The sequence below is a fragment of the Anguilla rostrata genome, chromosome 12 (genome assembly GCF_018555375.3).
Source record: "Anguilla rostrata isolate EN2019 chromosome 12, ASM1855537v3, whole genome shotgun sequence".
Classification (NCBI taxonomy): Eukaryota; Metazoa; Chordata; class Actinopteri; order Anguilliformes; family Anguillidae; genus Anguilla; species Anguilla rostrata.
In genome coordinates this window covers 29,784,195-29,802,893 of record NC_057944.1, presented here as the reverse complement: position 1 = coordinate 29,802,893, position 18,699 = coordinate 29,784,195, and the positions used below count along the sequence as shown (strand labels likewise).

The 18,699-nt window shown below is 44.9% G+C and overlaps 1 protein-coding gene across 1 annotated transcript; it reads right to left on the bottom strand.

The window, feature by feature from the left end:
* Nucleotides 1–558: 558 nt before the first annotated feature.
* LOC135235757 (myelin protein zero-like protein 2) lies at nt 559–18,184 on the bottom strand. Its single transcript, XM_064301556.1, has 5 exons — nt 17,544–18,184; nt 7,630–7,799; nt 5,789–5,999; nt 4,434–4,596; nt 559–2,733 (listed from the first exon to the last, which is right to left on the bottom strand). The coding sequence occupies exons 1-5, from the start codon at nt 17,596–17,598 to the stop codon at nt 2,571–2,573; spliced, it is 762 nt and encodes a 253-aa protein (XP_064157626.1). The 5' UTR covers nt 17,599–18,184; the 3' UTR covers nt 559–2,570.
* Nucleotides 18,185–18,699: the final 515 nt, after the last annotated feature.

The following is an 18,699-nucleotide window of genomic DNA, read 5'->3' as shown; positions in this document are numbered from 1 at the left end:
TAAATCCCACACATTAGCAGTTACATTAAACACCTGACATCAGTTGTTAAGTGCCTACTATTGTGTGGTAAGTCTCTTTCATCAGATCAGACCAACTTCCAGCACATTTTCCAACTTCCTGTCTTTAGTGAGTAATCAAACTTCAGGAGACCAAAACAAGTCTGTGTTCAGGCTGCAGGGTGGAGTCCTGGGGCATGCAGAAGTTAGGGTGGTTTTGTACAGCACTGACATTGAGCAATGGGTGATAGCATTTCCTTGTTTCTCCACATTTTTGTTCATTTCTCACTCCACTGTTCTGTCAATGATTTGCTTGAAAAGGAAAAACTGTGGGCTAGACTTTGATCTGTTTTGTTGTGTAAAAAGACCAAGAGAGGGAGAGAGAGAGATTTAGTTTACATGTTAGGTTGTGTGTGTGTGTGTGTGTCTGTGTGTGTGTGTGCGTAGTCTAATGTTTTTGTTTATGTTTGTAAAGTTTTTGCAATATATCCAAACACATCATGCCAGTAAATCCTTGTTGAGTTCATAATTCATTAATAAATTGAGAGAGCACATTAAATGTTTAGTATGTATAAAAAAGTACATTTAATTATAAAAGCATTTTCTCCGAATTCAGCAAGAGGTGTAAAACACTGCAAGATAGACAAATAAAATGAGCAACAAAAATACAATTTTCAATTGTCAACCTTACAAAATAAAATCATCTTCATTGTACAAGCTTAACATCAAAAAGTGTTCCTGCAATGCCTCTTTAGCTGCAGCACATAAATGAGAGAGATCATTTCATTCCAGGGTTTTCAGATCTGTCTGCCACTCTCTTTGTGAACGGTTCGGCGCAAGGTAGCGCTACCCTGGACAACACAGCGCTCACAGCCGCAAGTCCCGCAGCAAATGCGGCGTGGTGCCAGCTTTGAAAACTCGCTCGTGACCGAATCTGGTCCACGATCAACGCGGCACGGATCTGACACGGCGCGGAAATTTCCAGAGCGTGGATATTTCAGGGAGAAACGTAAAACCGGAGCCCAATCTCACGATCGCTCTTAAAAACTTAAACTTAACTGTAACTGTAACTGTAACTTAAAAAAAAAAAAGCACACACTCCGCATGACCGCCGCATTGTTTGTTGCGTAGGCGTCGTCTGCCAGTAATCGCGCAAGGTGTGGCTCAGAACAGTTAATGCACAAGCATTCCCGGAGCCAAAATGGCACCAGTTCCAAGGAATACGGGTCACAGCTTTACCAGAGATCCTGACTGAAGAGCGGACAGCTGGCAGCAACAGCCACACCCCCCACATCCGAGTTTAGCGAAAGGGCTTCTTTTGAGGGTGGGGGGGATCCATAACAGCGACTTGCAAGCAGTGACTGCATTCGTTCTGCTATGGGCACATCTGGCAGGGCCATCGACTCTCAAATCTTGATGGCAATTTAGATTACTCTTTTTCAAGGGCAGAGGCATCTCCACTTTAGGGTCCGACTCGGCCCCGAAGCACCGCAAATCCCGTCTGCCTTCGAAACCGCAGATTTGTTTTTTTTGTTGTTGTTGTGTGTTATTGTCCTTCTGGTTTGTCGCCTACTTGAAACAGGTTCTGCTCCATAACCATCTGAGGTGATTTCCTTGACTGAAGCGAACCGTGTAGTGCAGTTTAGACAAGTCATTTTGGTTCAGTTCCCACACAGAAATGTACTCACGTTTGCTTGAGACCTGAAACCGGACAGTCGGGACCTGCGAGTCACCCGGGGGCTTGCCTGAGGGGGGCTTTCTTAACAGCCTACGGCAAGAAGGCATGTCCTCCCACTCCAGACAGCAGAGCGGCACACCCCTTTGAGCAACTCCGACCGACAAACTTACGGTCGTGCGTATCAAGCGGAACTGAACTGCACGCTCAACCTCTTCAAGGCCGGTGTTTGAAGGCTTTTTCATCTAGACTTTAAAACTTTTTTTTTTTCCTGCTCTGCCCTGCATGTGTTTCTCAGCACTAAGACAACATCTTTCCTTTAGGGGGCAGACCAGCTCTTCCGAAGGACTCTAACCATGGCTGGCTTACGGTGGAACCGAATGGGCGGATTCTTGTCAGTTAATGGGCTCATTGAATGGCTCAGATGAGTACAGTATTTCATCCTCTAAAACAATCACATCAAATTGCATGTTTTCATCCTCGACATGGCTCCAGGCGCTACGGTAGGCTTGTCATGGCTTGTCGTGAAAGGGCCGGTGATGCAGGATACTCATCGCAGCGCCTCTCCTGTCGTGTAGGAAGCAGTGTTTCTCACTTTGGGTTGGCCACAAATTGCAGCGGTACAACTGAGGCAGTAGGGCAGCACTAATGAAACTGGACAAAATGAAGGGGGGGGGGGGGGGATATCATTTTTCAGTGGTTTTTGAATGCGGCCATTTGCATTTGTTTTTTTTTTTTTAGTTCACCTGCCACCATCATCATCGAAAGCACACTCCGCCAAAGAAACAGAATGGATCTCCCCTCCCTCCATCCAGGGCTGTTCTCTCTGTCCGGCTTCTCCTCTCTGCGGCTGCCAGGACGGCGTTCCTCCCTCCCTCCCCGTCAGGGAGTTTTGGGGTCAGTCGTCATCATCCTCCACTTCGCCGCCCGAGCTGTCGTCTTCCTCGTCGTCTGAATCACTGGGCTCATTGGAGCTCACCTCAGAGAGCTCTCCATCAGAGCTGTCAATCTCGATCTCCACGTCACTCTGTACGTACAGGTGAACTGCTTCCGCAGGATGGCTGAGACACACACGCACGCACACACACACACACACACACACACACACGCGCGCACACACGCACGCGCACACACCAACAACAGAGACTGGCGTCAGGGTCACGCAGTGGCGACAAGGCAACTGAAACAGACAGGGGGGCATTCGGGTACCCCCACCTCCACCACCACACGGAACGTTGGACCCACCGCTCGACCGCAGTGGAGCAAAGCGAGGGACAGCGATGTCATTTCAAAGATTTTTTTTTTGGTGATTTTATGTCTTTCTTTTTTTACTCTAAGTTCATGGCAAAATGTAAGGGCAATAAAATTTCGAGTTGCGTCAAGATCGGTCACCGTTTTGTTCCTCCTTTGCTGGAACTGGGGATGGGGGGGTGTAAAGAAGCACCAGGGGCAGAGAGAGCTGAAAACCCATCAGAACATTAAAGCAAAACCCAGCACACGCAGACCTAGCCTCTGTCCCATACACACCTGACACGACCAGGTAACTTCACATAATAATCTTTAAGCATCATTCAAACTGAAATAAGAATAATGCTTTTTTTTTTTATTTGAAAATGTATTACAAGTTTATAAAAGGTATCACTATTTTAATTTTGAAGGTCTGCATCCCCTAGCAAGTATTGCAGTTGGCATCATTACATGCCCAGAGTCCTGAGTGACAATAATAATCAGTGCTATACATGTATGAGTGAGTTTTCACTGGATTGCTTAGGGTATGCGAGACAGCTGATCAGTAGGGCGTAGGGACAGGGAGACATGCACTCATAACACTGGAATATTGGACTAAAGATGCTGTGCAACCAGAATAATAGTTACGTTAAACATAAAGAACCAAAGAAAACAAATACTATGATATTAAGCCTATTTTGTTCAATTGGGTTTACATTTCAGCCAATCAGCGATGTCATCTTTTTCACAGGCTACCAATCATAAGTTAATTTCAGGGGATTATCCATCAAGAAAAGGCACACTGTGTCATACCTGCAGTTCTTGTGTTTAGAAATGATTGTACTCAACACCAAAAGGAAATGTTATTATTTTCCTGTTTATAAATTTTTTTTTAAAGTAAGCTTTATCTTTTAGATTTATATACACTTTCAGTGTTAAAAAATTGACTGCACAGGATCTTTAATGAACAAAGTTTTAAGAAAAGTGCCACAGTCTTGGCGAGAGTTCTCCATTTTTTGTTACATCCGGATGGTGATTTTGATAAGTGAACTCACACATCCTTAGTCAAATATAACATTTCAAAAAAAAAAATCAAATTCAACAAGTGATGTTGCAAGAACATCCAGAGAATAATACTGATTAAATTCACAGAAATGTAAGAAAGGCACTTTCTGTTGACAGAGTTAAGGATTACAGTGATGCTGTGTGAAATACAAGTGGCAATGATTGGAGTCTCGGGCACTGTGTTTTAGCACAGAGCCAGGCTCAGTCCAGCGGCGTATTGCTGCTCAAACTAAGACGGAGCGTTTAAGGGAGCGGCAGGGAGCAGAATGTCGGGAAGGAGAGCTCCCAACACCACCCAGCCACTCCCTACAGAAGGGAAGGGGGGGGGGGGTTGAAGAGAGGAGGAACGCCGCTCAAGGGTCAGACGCTGTGACCACCTCCCCTCCACCTTTCCGTCACCACCTTAGTTTGGCTCCCCCCTCTCCTCCTTCGCTCCCTGTGTGTGTGAGTCTCTCTCTCTCTCTCTCACCACAGAGTGGGGTCCTTCCTCTCGCGGGGGGGCTGGTCGGGGTCCGCCTCCAGGCGCGCCCTGTGGCAGCGCTTGACGCAGAGTATGAAGCCGGCGATGAGCATCATCACCCCGATGGCGCCCGCTACGGCGCCCGCCAGAATGGCGATCTCAGAGTAGGAAGCTGGAGCAGGGGGGAGACCAGAGACAAAAGCACGTGAGGCAAGGGGGGGCGAGGGGGGTGGTGGGGGGGGGGGGGGGTGAGGTCATGGCGCATATGTTTGCGCTAAGAGCTGTTTGCTGATACTTGGGTTAACTGGGGGACGACGCTCATTGGTCATCCTCCAGACGTGATGAAGAACGAGTCCTCATTCTTCACGAGCGTCGTTTTGCTGTTAGTCATTTCGCTCTGCAAGCAACTCCACTTGTAGAGGGACAGAACTAGATTAGCAACCAGATTAGCAGTAGCTTAGCAGAGTTTAATTACATTTAGTGCCTGAGAGATGTTGCACATTTAGTCACTAAATTTTGCTAGCGGCGGTTGCTCAGTGTTGTTCAGGAGGGTGCACTTATGGTCTCCTGCACTGTAAGTCACTCTTGATAGTCTGCCTAATGAATGCAATGTAATGTAACTATAGTAACTATAGCAAAAACACACTTACGTATTGGATTGCTCGCTGTTTCGCCAATACCCTCATATCCTGATGTTGCTGACTGGAGAGTAAATAGAATGGCCTGAACATCCATGTCTATATCTTTCTCTCTGTCACAATTCACATCCATAACCACAGCTGGTATGGTGTCATGTACAGTAGTTATGTGGAAGCAATTTCACATGAGAGAGAACACAGAGAAAAATCTAGAACAAAAACACGAACGTGATGATCGATCACTGTCAATATCATCATGTCCCGAAGGCATGTGCAAGGCAGTCTCTGCCTGGAGGTTAAATAAATGTGCCAGCGATGGCTCCCTCACTCTTCTACAGCACAAATCAATAGCCTAGTGTCCGCAGTGGGATCAGAACTGCTGAGGAGGCCTTGTCACATTCCCGGGTATGCAGGGACAGTCCTGGAGTGTGTGTGTTTTTTTGGTGTATTTAGGTTTAAGTCACCGATTGGCCACACACCTGGTTCCCAAGGCCTAACACGGGCTGCTGACTGAAAAGAGATTATGAAAAGAATGCAGCCAAACAGTACTGGAGTTGTGCTCCCCTCCCGTGAACCCGCCGGTGTCTACCACTGCCGCTCCTAACAGCGGTGTGTGTGTGTGTGTGTGTGTGTGTGCGCGTGTGTGTGTGTGTGCGTGTGTGAGGTTTCTGGGTTTGTCTGGCGGGTCGGTGGGGTCTGCGCCCGGGGTGGGCGTCTGAGACTGACCTGAAGCGACGACCTTCAGCTCCACCTCCCCGGCGATCCCGTGCACGTCCGGCGGGTTCTTCACCTGGCAGCTGTACGTCCCGTTGAAGGTGAACTTCACCTCGCGCAGCATGATGGAAGCGTCGCCGCCCATGATGTCCCCCGCCCACGTCGCCTTCTTTCGGAAACGCCCATCCGTGGGCGGGTAGGGCTTGTCTTGATAGAAAAACACCTGCAGGGGACCACAAAACAATGTAAAATGCTGAGAGTAATTCAAACAGGTTCTTGTTATTCCTTGCAGTCAGTGTGCATGCAGCAACCCAAGACCACACTGCATGCTGGTCACCATTTTGTTGCCATTATCAAGGGGCTTTTGACATTTGAAATATTTTAAGTATCTGAATGTTGGTGAACTGGTTCATGAACAGGACCCTGGGATTCAAAGCCCTCTAATCACTGAGTTTTCAAGGGGGGGGTCCCTGAAGGTACCATAGGGGGTCCGTGATCACAGACTCAAATGCCCCCCTGAAAATTTTATAAAATCTTTTTTTAAATACAGCCCTTTTTAACTTAAGATGGGGGTCCTTGGCATGCCTTTAGGCCTAGGTGGGGGGTACCAAAAACAGTTGAAAACCCTCCGTAAATGGGTAGCGTTCCTCCAGCCTCAGGGTTTTCTGATGATGCCATCATCTGAACAGGCAGTGACCTCCCCTGGTGTGCCATTAGTGAAACAGCAAGGCACGGCAAGTAACTCTGACCTCCACAGTCCTCCTCACCCTTTAGGTCAGCCAACCCCTCTGACCTGGCAACCAGCAGTGACATTCAGCGTCAACATCCGCAGTGGGACAGACCAGTTAAACAGGAATTTTTAAACAAAACCTAAAAAAAGCATCCCCCCCACCCCCGCGTGTGGAATGCTCAGGGCGTAGCCCTGTGCCACCAGTACAGCAGCTCTGATGGAATTGCGAGGTTGAGCGTGAGCACATCTGTCCTCTGAGGGCCAACCGGTTATTTTCCACTGTGCAATCTGTCGCCTGAGCTGCAACACTTACTGCCCCACAGAACTCCTCAGGTTGGCCCAGCCAATCAGAGGCATCGCTACCAAGGGACGAGGCAAAGGATAACCCAGGCAACTAAAGCCACCCCTCTCTGAGTGCTGGGATGGGCCCGAAACAACACGAGCTTGGGCACACGGCTCTGTGCTGCACTCTCAGAAGACAGGGTGCCAAAAGGCTCCTCTGTGTCTCCATAGAGGAAAACTGTCAGGCAAAATGGTTCAATCTGGGAGCTTCCACACCTTTCACATCCACCATAGCGCTTTCCATAAAGAACTGAAATGGGTTGCCTCATGGACACAAGCCAAAGAACTTTTTTTTTTCTGAGAGTGTACGCACACCTGCTTTCAACCCATGCACTACTTGTGGAGCCCTCTGTCAAGTAAGCTGTGTGTCTCTGGCAGTTTCATTCGTCTGAATATACACATTCCTCTGTTAATGGCATAATGAGCTCAGATCAGATTAGTGCTAAGTGGTCTAGGGACCCCTCTACTCCTCCCTCCCTACACACTCCAAGGGAAATGGAGTTGAGTGAGTTCACAGATAAAGTGCAAAACCAATAGCACGCGGTTTTTTGAAATATTTCCATATTTTGGCGTCAGAACGACACCATTCTCAACAGAACGCCAACTCATTCTCAACTTTTATTTGATGTTATCTGCTCTCAGCTTGCAAATAGATCCTGTTATACGTATAACCAGTTTCACATTTTTTCCATGGTGCCCCACCCACGAACCCCCACCCCCACCCCCACCCTCGGCCTCCTCCCACCCACCCACCCCGGGCCGTGAGGCCCCTGCCCCTCACCGACTCCTCGCGCCCGGGGCCCAGGGGTCGGAAGTTCCAGGCCACGTAGACAGAGGAAGCCCGGATGGGCGAGCTGGAACTGAAGGTGCACTTCAGCCGGACGTCGGTGCCGTTCACCGCCTCCACCTCGCCCGACGTGTAGATCGTGATCCCTCCCACCTGCAGCACTCCTGGGGGAACACAGGTGTAATTGACATGAAACTAACGGCACATGCAGAGTGCGCAGATCTGGCACTGCAGCTGAGCACATAATGCACCCAAAAACAGCACACAGACTGACTGACACTGCAGCTGAGCACTTAATGAACCTGAAACAGCACACAGACTGACTGACAATGCAGCTTAACACGGTTAACATTGCCTACAGGTTTAACCCTTTAGAAATACATTTTTTGGTTTTTTTAATCATGTTTTTTCAAAATTTTAATTTAGTGTTCTAGAATTCCATTGTGTTCAAATGGAATGTTCAGCAAACCTCAAATGTTCAGCAAATGCCAAATCTGGCCAATCCTCGGCCATTTAGGGGCTGGTCTATTACAGCGTTCTACTGTAACTTCGGATGTGAGCATTACAGAGACTTCAAAAAAGGCTTCAATGAAGCAAGACAGTTGTACTATTTACAATACTAACTTAGATTACTTCATATTCATAGCTAAGGTAGAAATAAAGCCTTACAAATACAAAATAAATCTATCCGAAAATGCAAAAATTAAGTTGTTCTCCTTTAGTTTGCAATGAAATGCTGAGTCACAAATGTTAGAAGTTAAAACAATACATTTCCTGTATTAGAAACTCCTTGACCACAAGTGTGCAAAATCTGAGTGCGATATGCAGAACTACTAAAGATCTATGAATCAAAACGTAAGCAGTGTCTTTATGCTACAGCATATGATCACATTCTAGACGGTTCTGTGCTTCTGTTTCAGCATGTCAATGCCCCCGGGCGCACAGCGAGGTCCATACAGAATTGGTTTTCTTGAGAACGGTGTGGGCCCGGCATAGTAATGCAGCGGGTAGCACTGTTGCCTCACAGCAAGAAGGATAGGCTCAGCCAGCAGAAGCAGAAGCAGAAGCAGTGAATGAATGAGTGGAGCAATCAATCTCATGACGCCAGAATGTCGGTCACTAGGGGACTCGTGCAAAGGTCTCAAGAACATTCTAATGACACATTTGTGGACCCCTTAACGGGTCCTTGAATTTGTAAGGAATGGTACAGGTAAGTTTGGGAACACTGCATGAATATAGACGACTGACAATGAGAAGCCGCCGAGCATGTCTTAATCCTCATTAAACGTGTGAAGGAACACACTTCACAACAAGCATGATCAGACAAGTCTCCCGGTTTGTGCGGTTTTTCATTCACATGTTGAACTTCAAATTAAAGGTGACACACTTGGCACAGGAACAACCCGTACTGGACAAAAACCAAAGATATTCAAATAGAATATTCTATTTATTTAATTTCTTAAAACCATTGATTTCAGCAACCAGACTGAAAGCCCTGCCATGCGTCGTACGCTGTAATTCTCCAGACTCAAGAGCACAGCAGCAGGTTTGGCAGCCGATAAAAGACGACTGGTTTCCACAAAGCATAATCTCAAAGGCGAACAAGAGGAAGAAATGCTTAATCAGGGCGCGGAGTTCCTGCTTGCCCTGTGAAAACAACATTACATCGGGGTTTGAGGGGACAGGAGTTTGCGTTGAAGCCGATGTTACGCAGCCCTCAGAGTCATTGTTTGAGCAGATCTTCTGGGAACTTGCATGGTGCGAGCGTGGTCTTCCTATTAATTCTGCGCACTTCTGTTCTGTTCTGCACACCGGGCTACTGGACTTTATTTTAAATTTATTTTATTTATTTTTTCTTTTTGCTGTGACGAAGGTCTTCCCATGGAAACGGTCGCTACTGTACCGTGCAAATTAAGTTCTGTCGTGACATCCGAGCGCGTGTGCAGCTTTCACAGTGAAAGAAACATGAAAATTTGAAATGCTTGCAGACATACTATCGGCTTTTGCATTTAAACATCAGCTATTGATGTAGTTAACTGTATTATCTGAAAACACATTTGCTGCACTGCAACATACTAAGAAAAGTGCAGTTGAAATAAACAAGAAAAACCTGTCCATAGGACCGAACTTTGCTTTCTCCAAAAAAATACATAAAATGTCTAATGTATGTTCTGCTACTTGAGATACTCTTTAATGTATTGAATGCACGGCTGGTTCAATCTTTGGTGTCTATTTCCAAATCTGCCACAAAACTGTAATTGGGTGATATAGGTGCTCAGTGGGTAAAACTGATTGCAGAAATCATCCATGCAACGGCCAATGCAATTAAATAAATCGCTCCGTAACATGCATTCTGTTAAAAATAAAAAAAAGTACCTCCCTGTTGATTTATAGTTGAGAACATGTTAAAGCATCGTGTTGCTATTCATCTGGATGTGAGGCAATGTCACGAGTTAGTTGATGGCATTCCAACATGGAGAATCAGGGGAACCGGACTGTTTCCAGCAAACACACTGATTTCCAGAGCAGGCCAGCCCGACCTGAGGGCCATGATTTTATAACAGACGACATATGAGGGAGCTAATCTCCCTATGCAAATGCAAGGTGCTTCAGTGTTGCTAGGGACATCAGACATTTGCATATACTAGAGCAGGCACGCCTTTCAGAAAATTTCCATTACCATCAAATTTAGTCTTCCCCTACAAAGCTGAAATATGAACACTTGTCGGCCCCCCTCTTGCACACACTATGGAACTTTCTTTATACTGTATTCTTTATGCTTTCTTTATACTTTATGCTGGTTTATGCTTTAACTATTACTATTGGTTGTGACATGGATTACTCATACCGTTGGCTAAAATCCTTTGTATGGCTCTTTTGTGAGTCACTCTGGATAACAGTGTCCAATTGCTTCACTGTAATGTAATGTCGGCAATTCTTTACACTCTCACTGTAAAAACCCAAGAGCACCCCCCAGAAATTGTTCTGCTGGATTTTCAACAGTACCTTACAGGCTTTTATATGCAGTCTGTGCCCTCTATGACCCTGCACCCAGTTAGACTGCCTCATGAACACAACTGGCCAATCAAAATCGAGGGAAAGGGGTTGGGGGGAGGAAATCAGGGATAAAAATCGGTTCAAACCAGTGTATGGCTTCTATATGTCTACGTAATTGCCTGTACAATACACGGGTTTATATAACACAGGGTCTCTCTGATTACTGGGAAAATTGTGTCTCCAGCTACTTTGGTCCCCAGGAACCTGTCTGCCTTATCAGCTAGCCAAGCGTTTCCTGCCACACCCTTTAGGAGACATATTGTACACTAGATTGGAAAAAAAAGGCCCTCTGTCAGTTAAAGCAGTTGCATCGTCCATCTTGTAATGAGTTTTAAATGAGTGCGGTGAAAACCTCAGAAGAAGTCTGGATGTTTTTGTTTGTAGATGCGAGCTTTGCAGGAAATCACAAGGACAAGAAGAGCCAAACAGTTTTTTTTTTGTTTTTTTTTTAACCCATCAGGAAGATACCATCAGACTTGTATCAATCAGAGTTAATGGCTGTGGCTGGCAGCTTGAGCCAGACTGTTTGAGCCAGGCTTTTTGGTTTCCATTGCTACAGTACACAAGGGGGCACTTTCCATGCGCAGCACAAACCATCAGGTAACAGAACTAGGGAGCAGCCATTTTGTGCCAGCACCATCGGGTCACAGAACCTAGATGAATGGGCCGTCCGAGTTTGTAGCTGAACCCCCATGGCCCATCTAGTTTTTAGTTTCATCACATAACCCAAATTATTTTTCAATTAGCGTAGTCACAAAAATGACCGTCAAGTCCCGAATTATACAACTGAGTGGCCAATAGTGATGTGTGTAGAGCAATAGTTGACACAACAAGGGGAGATCAAAGGAAGGAGAGTTAACTTGGATGGAACATCGAAAGCAGCGAATGCAACAGTATCTGCTTGGTGCACGCCACACAGGCGTATTTATTTTATACTGCAGTGTAGCAATAAATCAAGCGAAGCAGACAATAATAGACCAGCGGTTATCAGTTTAAAGTTTGAGATCAACACAGGGGGGGAAGCTTCTGTCTGCAGGGGAGAACGGCAGCCTCGATCAGCAGCGAGGTGTCACTCCAGATTTAGCGCATTCGTTTCTCAATCATCCGAAAGAGGCAACCGTTTCGCATGGCTTTCTTTCACAAGGCTATGCTCAAAATGGCTGCAGCCTGACAGGGAGAGTTCCTGTTTAAACTTTCTAAAATTTTCTTACACGGTATCACAATTTTGCTGGATGCTGAACTGAACAAAACACGTGAAGAGGGCTCTTAATTTCACAGTAAATAAAAGCCTAGGCCCTTGTGTATTCATAAGGCATCTGAGATATATACACGTATATAATTACTTTTACGGGCATATTTCACCTACAGAACATGTTCTGCTACATCAGTGTGCACTCTGTGTCCGAGTAAAATACTCTCTGCCTTAATCCAGAACTGCACCGCCTACAGTACATGCTGTGTTTTGAAGTCCAGTTTTGGCGACAGTGTGGTCCGATGCTATCTTCCGCAGTGGGACTGTGTGGAACCAGACATATTAGTGTTAGATGATTGTTGGGGTTTGTTTGTTTGTTTTTTTTTTGTTTTTTTGCTTGTCAGCCCATTTGTGTTATGGGCCATCTTAAGATTTTCAGCATGTAATATAGCAGGTCACAGCACCCAAAGATGTATAATGGGTTATTACTGATTAGCCTAAGGCCTTTAGCATGAGTTACACTGATACATGCTCAAGCAGATTCTGATAGGTGTCATGTAAACGGGAGGGGCTGCTGGGTGGCTCATCCAATTAAAACACTGGACTTTTGTGTGACAGACAGCTCAACTAGTGTACCTGCAGAGTGAAAAGAAACAGCCCCTGGTGATAAGAGGCCACAAATACAACAGAAAATAGGAAAAAGGAAAATTGATGATTAAAAAGTGGTTTAAAATGTAAAAAAAAAAAAACATAATGGCCTATGGAATGGAACAGCCTTTGAGGTAAATGTTGTAGAATGGTCTGCGTAATAGCAACCGTAGACAGACTGTTAGCATTTCATTGTCCACCTATCTATACCGCACTGATAGCTGGGCCCTTCTCAAGGCTTAGCACAAACAAAACCAGAATGAACCAAGAAAGAAATTTATGCAAATGCGCTGTCCTTGAACAGAGTGAACTGAATGCACACATGAGCGAAGGAGAGAGTTGGCAGCAGAGTCTGTGTTAAACAGTTCATATGTTTTTCTTACACGGATAGTAGGAGGTATCGTTTTGTTCCAAAACACCTGATAACCTTCCACTGTTTTAATGTCATGACCTTACAGAGAAAACTGACTACAAACTTACTTTACATTATACTACATTATATTATTTAAAGGGATGCTTCTGCTTTTATACCCAGGACAGTATTCGCGACCAAGAACTGTCCAGAGATGTCGGTCATGTCTCTTTTGCAGCTGTGATTCAGCACCTTTCACCCGTCGAAGCTTTGTGTTCATCATGGGACACAGTGTTTTCCTTCTTCATCAGAGGAACATGTGACTTTATTCTCTTTTTTTCTTTTCTCCTTTTCTGTAGAGAACAGGTCCGCCTCCTTGGTTTAGCTCACAAAGGAAGCGGAGGGACACAAAGAGACCCTTTTTGTCTCCTGCGGGCTGAATTTGCACAGGTAAAGTGTTCAGACTAGGTCCCGACGCATTGAGAGAGGTGTTGGTTTCGGGCAGGACCTGTGTGTGCGCAGAGACCTGGATTTAGGGGGGAGGGGCCATTAAGGTCCCGATTATTCCAGAAAATCAAAACCAGAAAACTGACTTTCCTGTCACACACCGACACACATACGTGTGTCACACTGTTACACGCATATTCATTTTGTGCAAATGTGCACACAATGGCCTTTTTGAGTTACAGAGTCTATTAATGTGTGAATGCGTGATGATGTACACACACACACAAATTCCCTCTCTCTATCAGACACACAGTCATTTGTAAAACATGAGTCAATACTGGCTGTGTGTGTACACGTATGGCATTGTGTACAGAGAGTAAAAGCAACCAACCAGAGCTCTCCTTAGTTTCCACTGTGGTCTGAATGATAGTATAGCATGGTCGTAATCACTGCGTTAGTCACGTGCTGAGCAGAACTTTTAAAAGCAAACCTAATTCCCACCGACACGACTAGGGAGCCAGAACAACCTGACTGTGAGAAAAGCCCCCACCGGCCCACTGATGAAAGCAGATGCAGCACTGAGTTTGAGTTTCCTTCTCGAACAGCGATAAGCTTCTCTCTCGAAGGCTTTGGGCTGTCATCATGGTTAAATTCTCCTTACTTCCCCCTTATCCAGCTTCCCTCCACTTAATATGAAATAACGACAATCTGAGGTTACTGGAACTGAGAGGAACTCACCCACACAGAATCACACACACACACACACACACACACACAGACACACACACACGCAGGCGTGCACACACACACGTACACACACACACCTCCCTCTCTCTCACACACGCACGCACACACCTCTCTGTCACACGCACACATATACATGCACCTGCACAGACACACACACACGCACACACTCCGGGATGGAACCAGCTCTCTACACTGTACGGTACTGTGGTACGCTTCAAATCTAGCCAAGACATCAGGAGACATCCAAGCTCGGACTGCGCTAAAAGGTTTTAAGCACAGGTCAGCACATGCCACCACAACCCATGCGTGTCATGAAAGCACTGAAGCCCATCCTGAGCCTTTTAAACTTAACGTGTGTGTGTCAGGCGCCATTCCATTTGAGTTGTGACCATAAATGGCTGTCCTAGAGTAGCTGCTTCACAGCTTGGCATAAAATGATAGAGACAACAATCAGATAGCGATTGGCAGATAGAGTCAACAATCAGGGAAGTCGCCAGTACCTCAGGTGAACGCTAACCGAGGAATTTGAGGCTTAGTGCGGAATTCAGAAGTGACGAGTAAACACTGAGCGAGTCGTATTGCTAGTTGGTTTCACGCCCGCTGGACTCACCCTAGCCCTGGACTTCCTTCTCCCAGGGTCTCAGGGCGGCAGTCCCGACTGTCTAGACAAGTTGACGCTCGTTGCGTTGCGCAAGAGCAGGGATATGAGCTCAGAAGCGGGTGACTTTTCAAAGGCCAAGTTTAAACTTCTCTCTTCCTTCTATAAATGACATTATGAGGTGGGCGATCGAAGAAATTGACGGAAAAAAAAATCTGCCTGCCTAACAAAAAACCAGAACACTTGATTCAATTTGATAGCAAAATGGAAGATTTTGCTGTGGTGTAGAGAAAGGGCCTAATTTAGAGCAATTGCTACAAGTAATTGAAAGCAATGGAGTTCAAGAATACTGACTTAGAATTTTTTAAAAACATTACAAAAAACCTCATCGTCAAAGGGTTAACATCAGTTTCAGTGGTAGAACATCTAGGTGGACAGTGCGGAGAAATGAGACACATTATAGGATATAGTTCCTTAGTACCTTACTGAGAGGGTAACTCATGTGTAAGACATGTAACGTAATCTGTAATCTTAATGAGAGGTAATTTTTCATTGTTTTATCTCCAGGACTTGATTATTATTGACCTCATTAGACCACTATAAGGACCACACATCTATTGATGTTTGTTCCGGTTTGTCTGGTCTAGCAAATCACATACCAATTGTGAATTGTGTTTTTTGAATACTGACGTTTTCTTGCTGTAGGTTAACAGTTCTTTATGCGTTCTGCCCCGTTTTCTCCTCCTATTTGGAATGTCCAGTCGCGTACAGCTGCCCCCATGCTGCAATCTCCACAGCCGATGTGGGAAGAGCGTAGACAAGCATGCGCTCTGCTCCAAAGCACAAGGTGTCACCAGCTGTTCTTTTCACACAGCAGCCCACGGGACAAGCTCACACAGACACGAGTCAGAGGAAAGACACTTCTTGCGCAGCTTTAGCAAGCGGTTACCGCGAACGCCTGACTGACCAGCAGGGGTTGCCAGAGAGCAATGTGATGTGGATCCTAACTGACTGGACCCTCTCTCCATCAACTGAGCATATAGGGTAATAACCACATCTATACTACATGTATTATACATTTGGCCCAGGCTGTATTTCAACATGGTGCACCCTCCCTTTCCTCCATCCATTTTTGGGTGTACCAATCAAAACCTGGGTGTGCCTAGGACACCCAGCAGAATTGCCGCTACCAGTGCGTCATAGGCGTAATTTATAATGTTTAAAACGCTGTGATCATTCCATACGCCAGCAGCTTGCCAAACCAAATTGCAAATGTAGGAGCGATGAAAAGTTTTTCCTGGAAGTTTCAAAGTACATTATGTCAATGTCAGTAGTACCCTTGATGCAGGAATAAGGGTAAATAATAGGACATTTGCATTAAGGTCACCTGAAGATGGAAGATTTTGAAGAATATTTGGGAGGAATAAAATTTCAGTCATCTGTCAGCATCACACCCCAGGCAGAGACTGCGCTTAGATTAAACGGCTTGTTTCCTTTCATCAACAGTCTGTTTTCTTTGTGATAAAGCCAGAATAACACACGCGTTTAAGGAGAAGAAAACTGGGAAAGTAGCTGGAACAATGCTGAGAAAAGCAGCGGAAATATTGTCCTTCAGTATGGCTACAAGTTGGCTAAATTCAGTACGGTGACAACTTGAGGCATTCCAGACGCATGACAAAGACGAAATTTTTGAGCGGTGTCCTCTGTATAACATCCATTCTGGGGATTAATTGCTCTTCCTGGCCTGTTCTGGACACAAACATTATTCTTGTTTAATGGTTGGAGAAATGCTCATAGACAGAAGAAAAGTCAGAGCATGGGTACAATAATCTGCTCGATGCTTTACAACGCATTTGCTACAGCATCACGTACTTGATAACCAGTTATCTTTAGATTTACAGAGAAAACAATGTATTTGATGTGTGCACCGACAGAATGAATCTAGTCATTCCAGTTCGTACGTCAGTTAGGAAGGACGTTTTATTGTTAACATAGCTTCCTATAGTTATTCATATTAAATATGTAATGCTAACGTGTACCGACGTGTCCCAGGTCATAATAGGGAACAGGTGGTTATCCTGTTATTTTTTAATAAACACCGGACAACGTTGCGCGCAACTGCAGATATACTTAATATACTTAAGTGACAGGAAACAGACGTTGTCGGATAAATGTGGAAGACAATACAACTGACCCCAACACCGACAAACGTTGAAAAGTAATTAAGAGCTCGTGGCGAAAATAATACTTTGCTGAAGCAGTACTTGGTGTTGGAATGTAGTCTACCCACTGCCAAAAACCTTTGGGACGTAACCCGTTTCCATTCCACTGCAGTGGGTTCATATTTTTGGAGCTTTTTCCGCGTTAAAACCTAAACGGTTTCAGGGTTGCCTATAGAGCCATCGGCAACGTAATTCCCTCAACACTCGAGTGACATTAATTTAAGGGTGCTTTGTAAAGGTCTTGTAATGGTCTTGGAAAGATATTGAATAGGCTATGTTAAACTCGAACAGTGCTTCATTCAGAATATACCAGGGTCGAACACATGCCAAAACAGATAGATGTCGTCTTTATTTTCGTCTTCTTTATTATTATTATTATTATTATTATTATTATTATTATTATTATTATTATTATTACGCAGCAAAATGTTCAGTGTTAAATCAACTCTTACAAACTGCACATGGTCCCTATTGGTCTCATCCGCACTCAGAGTCGAATTAACACTGGACGTTTTACCGTGTATTATTATTAGTCGTAGTAGTAGTAGTGTTAATATTTGCTGTTCCATTATTATTCAACGCAAAACCCCATTGTTTATATTCGGTATGTTTTTATAAAAATCAACTTAGCGTTTTCTCACTCACCTGATGCTACTAGTCCCGCCAGGAGCGCGTACAGGCGAAGCCATGGTCGGCACATCAGCTGGTGAGGTGTCCGGAGACAAGCGCTCCGGTTGTAGCCACAAATTTACAGATTCAAATAATAATCAGTCGCGAAAAGCAGGGCAGCAACAGCGCAGCACCAGTGTGTACGTATTCGACACTGCAGCTCTGGTCTGCGTTTAGAGTGGATTCCAATCCCCTAGCAGCTGGATTCGGGCGGAGTTACAGCAATTACACCATTCCCTCTCTCTCTTTTTTTTTTTTCCTTTCTTTTGCACTTAAATGAAACTTCTTGGCCGACCGAGAACCTGTATAACGTGTTACAGTACTTGACAGTCTATATGTCATGCCATTCCGTGTAGTACAGCTGCGGGATCTCATGCGTTCGGAGAGGTGTGTTTCTACATGTCTACTACATATTCAGTCGAACAGTGGTTCTGAAACTCGGTCGTTGGGAACCCTCTTGTGTGCTGGTTTTCGTTCCAACCGCAATTGCAATCACAGAATTTTTCTTAATTATGCTTTTCGGGTTTTGAGAGATTATTTACCCTCTTAAACCGCTATATGCCAGAAATCTATACATGAATGAAAGAATAAAAGCCCCATATGCACGCTGTTCGTTGTGTTGTGTACGATTACATAAAACGAGATTTAAAAAACAAACAAATTAACTGGTCAAGTTAAAGACTGAGGCGACTCAATGAGCTCATAATTGGAGATTGTGGACACCTGCCCACTAAAATTATCGATTTGAAGAACTCAAAAACTGGAAGACAACGCACAGATAACGAGCCAAATCTGCATTCTGTTAATAACACACACACACACACACACACACACACACACACACACACATATATATATATATATATAATTTTAATAAGTGTGCTCAACAACCTTAAGCAAAAGGGTCCCCCAGAGCCGAGTTTGAACCGCTGAGGTAGAGGACGCTGTTTACGTAGGCTTCACAGTGAAATTCTCGCACAAAAAAATTGATAACGGAATGACCAGCAGTAGCCATTCGCTTGTTTACTCTACAGCGCAAAAGCAATAGTAATTAATTAAAGTAGTCTCAATCTAAAATATAGAGTAAGTCCTTAAAGTCATCTAAAAATACTAAAGTATAAAAATTAAAAAG

What these genes read in the sequence shown, in the direction of transcription:
- LOC135235757 (XM_064301556.1), bottom strand. Translation starts at nt 17,598, where the DNA reads ATGTGCCGACCATGGCTTCGCCTGTACGCGCTCCTGGCGGGACTAGTA. An exon ending in GCCCCGGGCGCGAGGAGTCG is followed by an intron (nt 6,000 to 7,629) that starts GTGAGGGGCAGG and finishes GGTCCCCTGCAG; the next exon opens with GTGTTTTTCTATCAAGACAA. An exon ending in GCTGAAGGTCGTCGCTTCAG is followed by an intron (nt 4,597 to 5,788) that starts GTCAGTCTCAGA and finishes CCCCTGCTCCAG; the next exon opens with CTTCCTACTCTGAGATCGCC.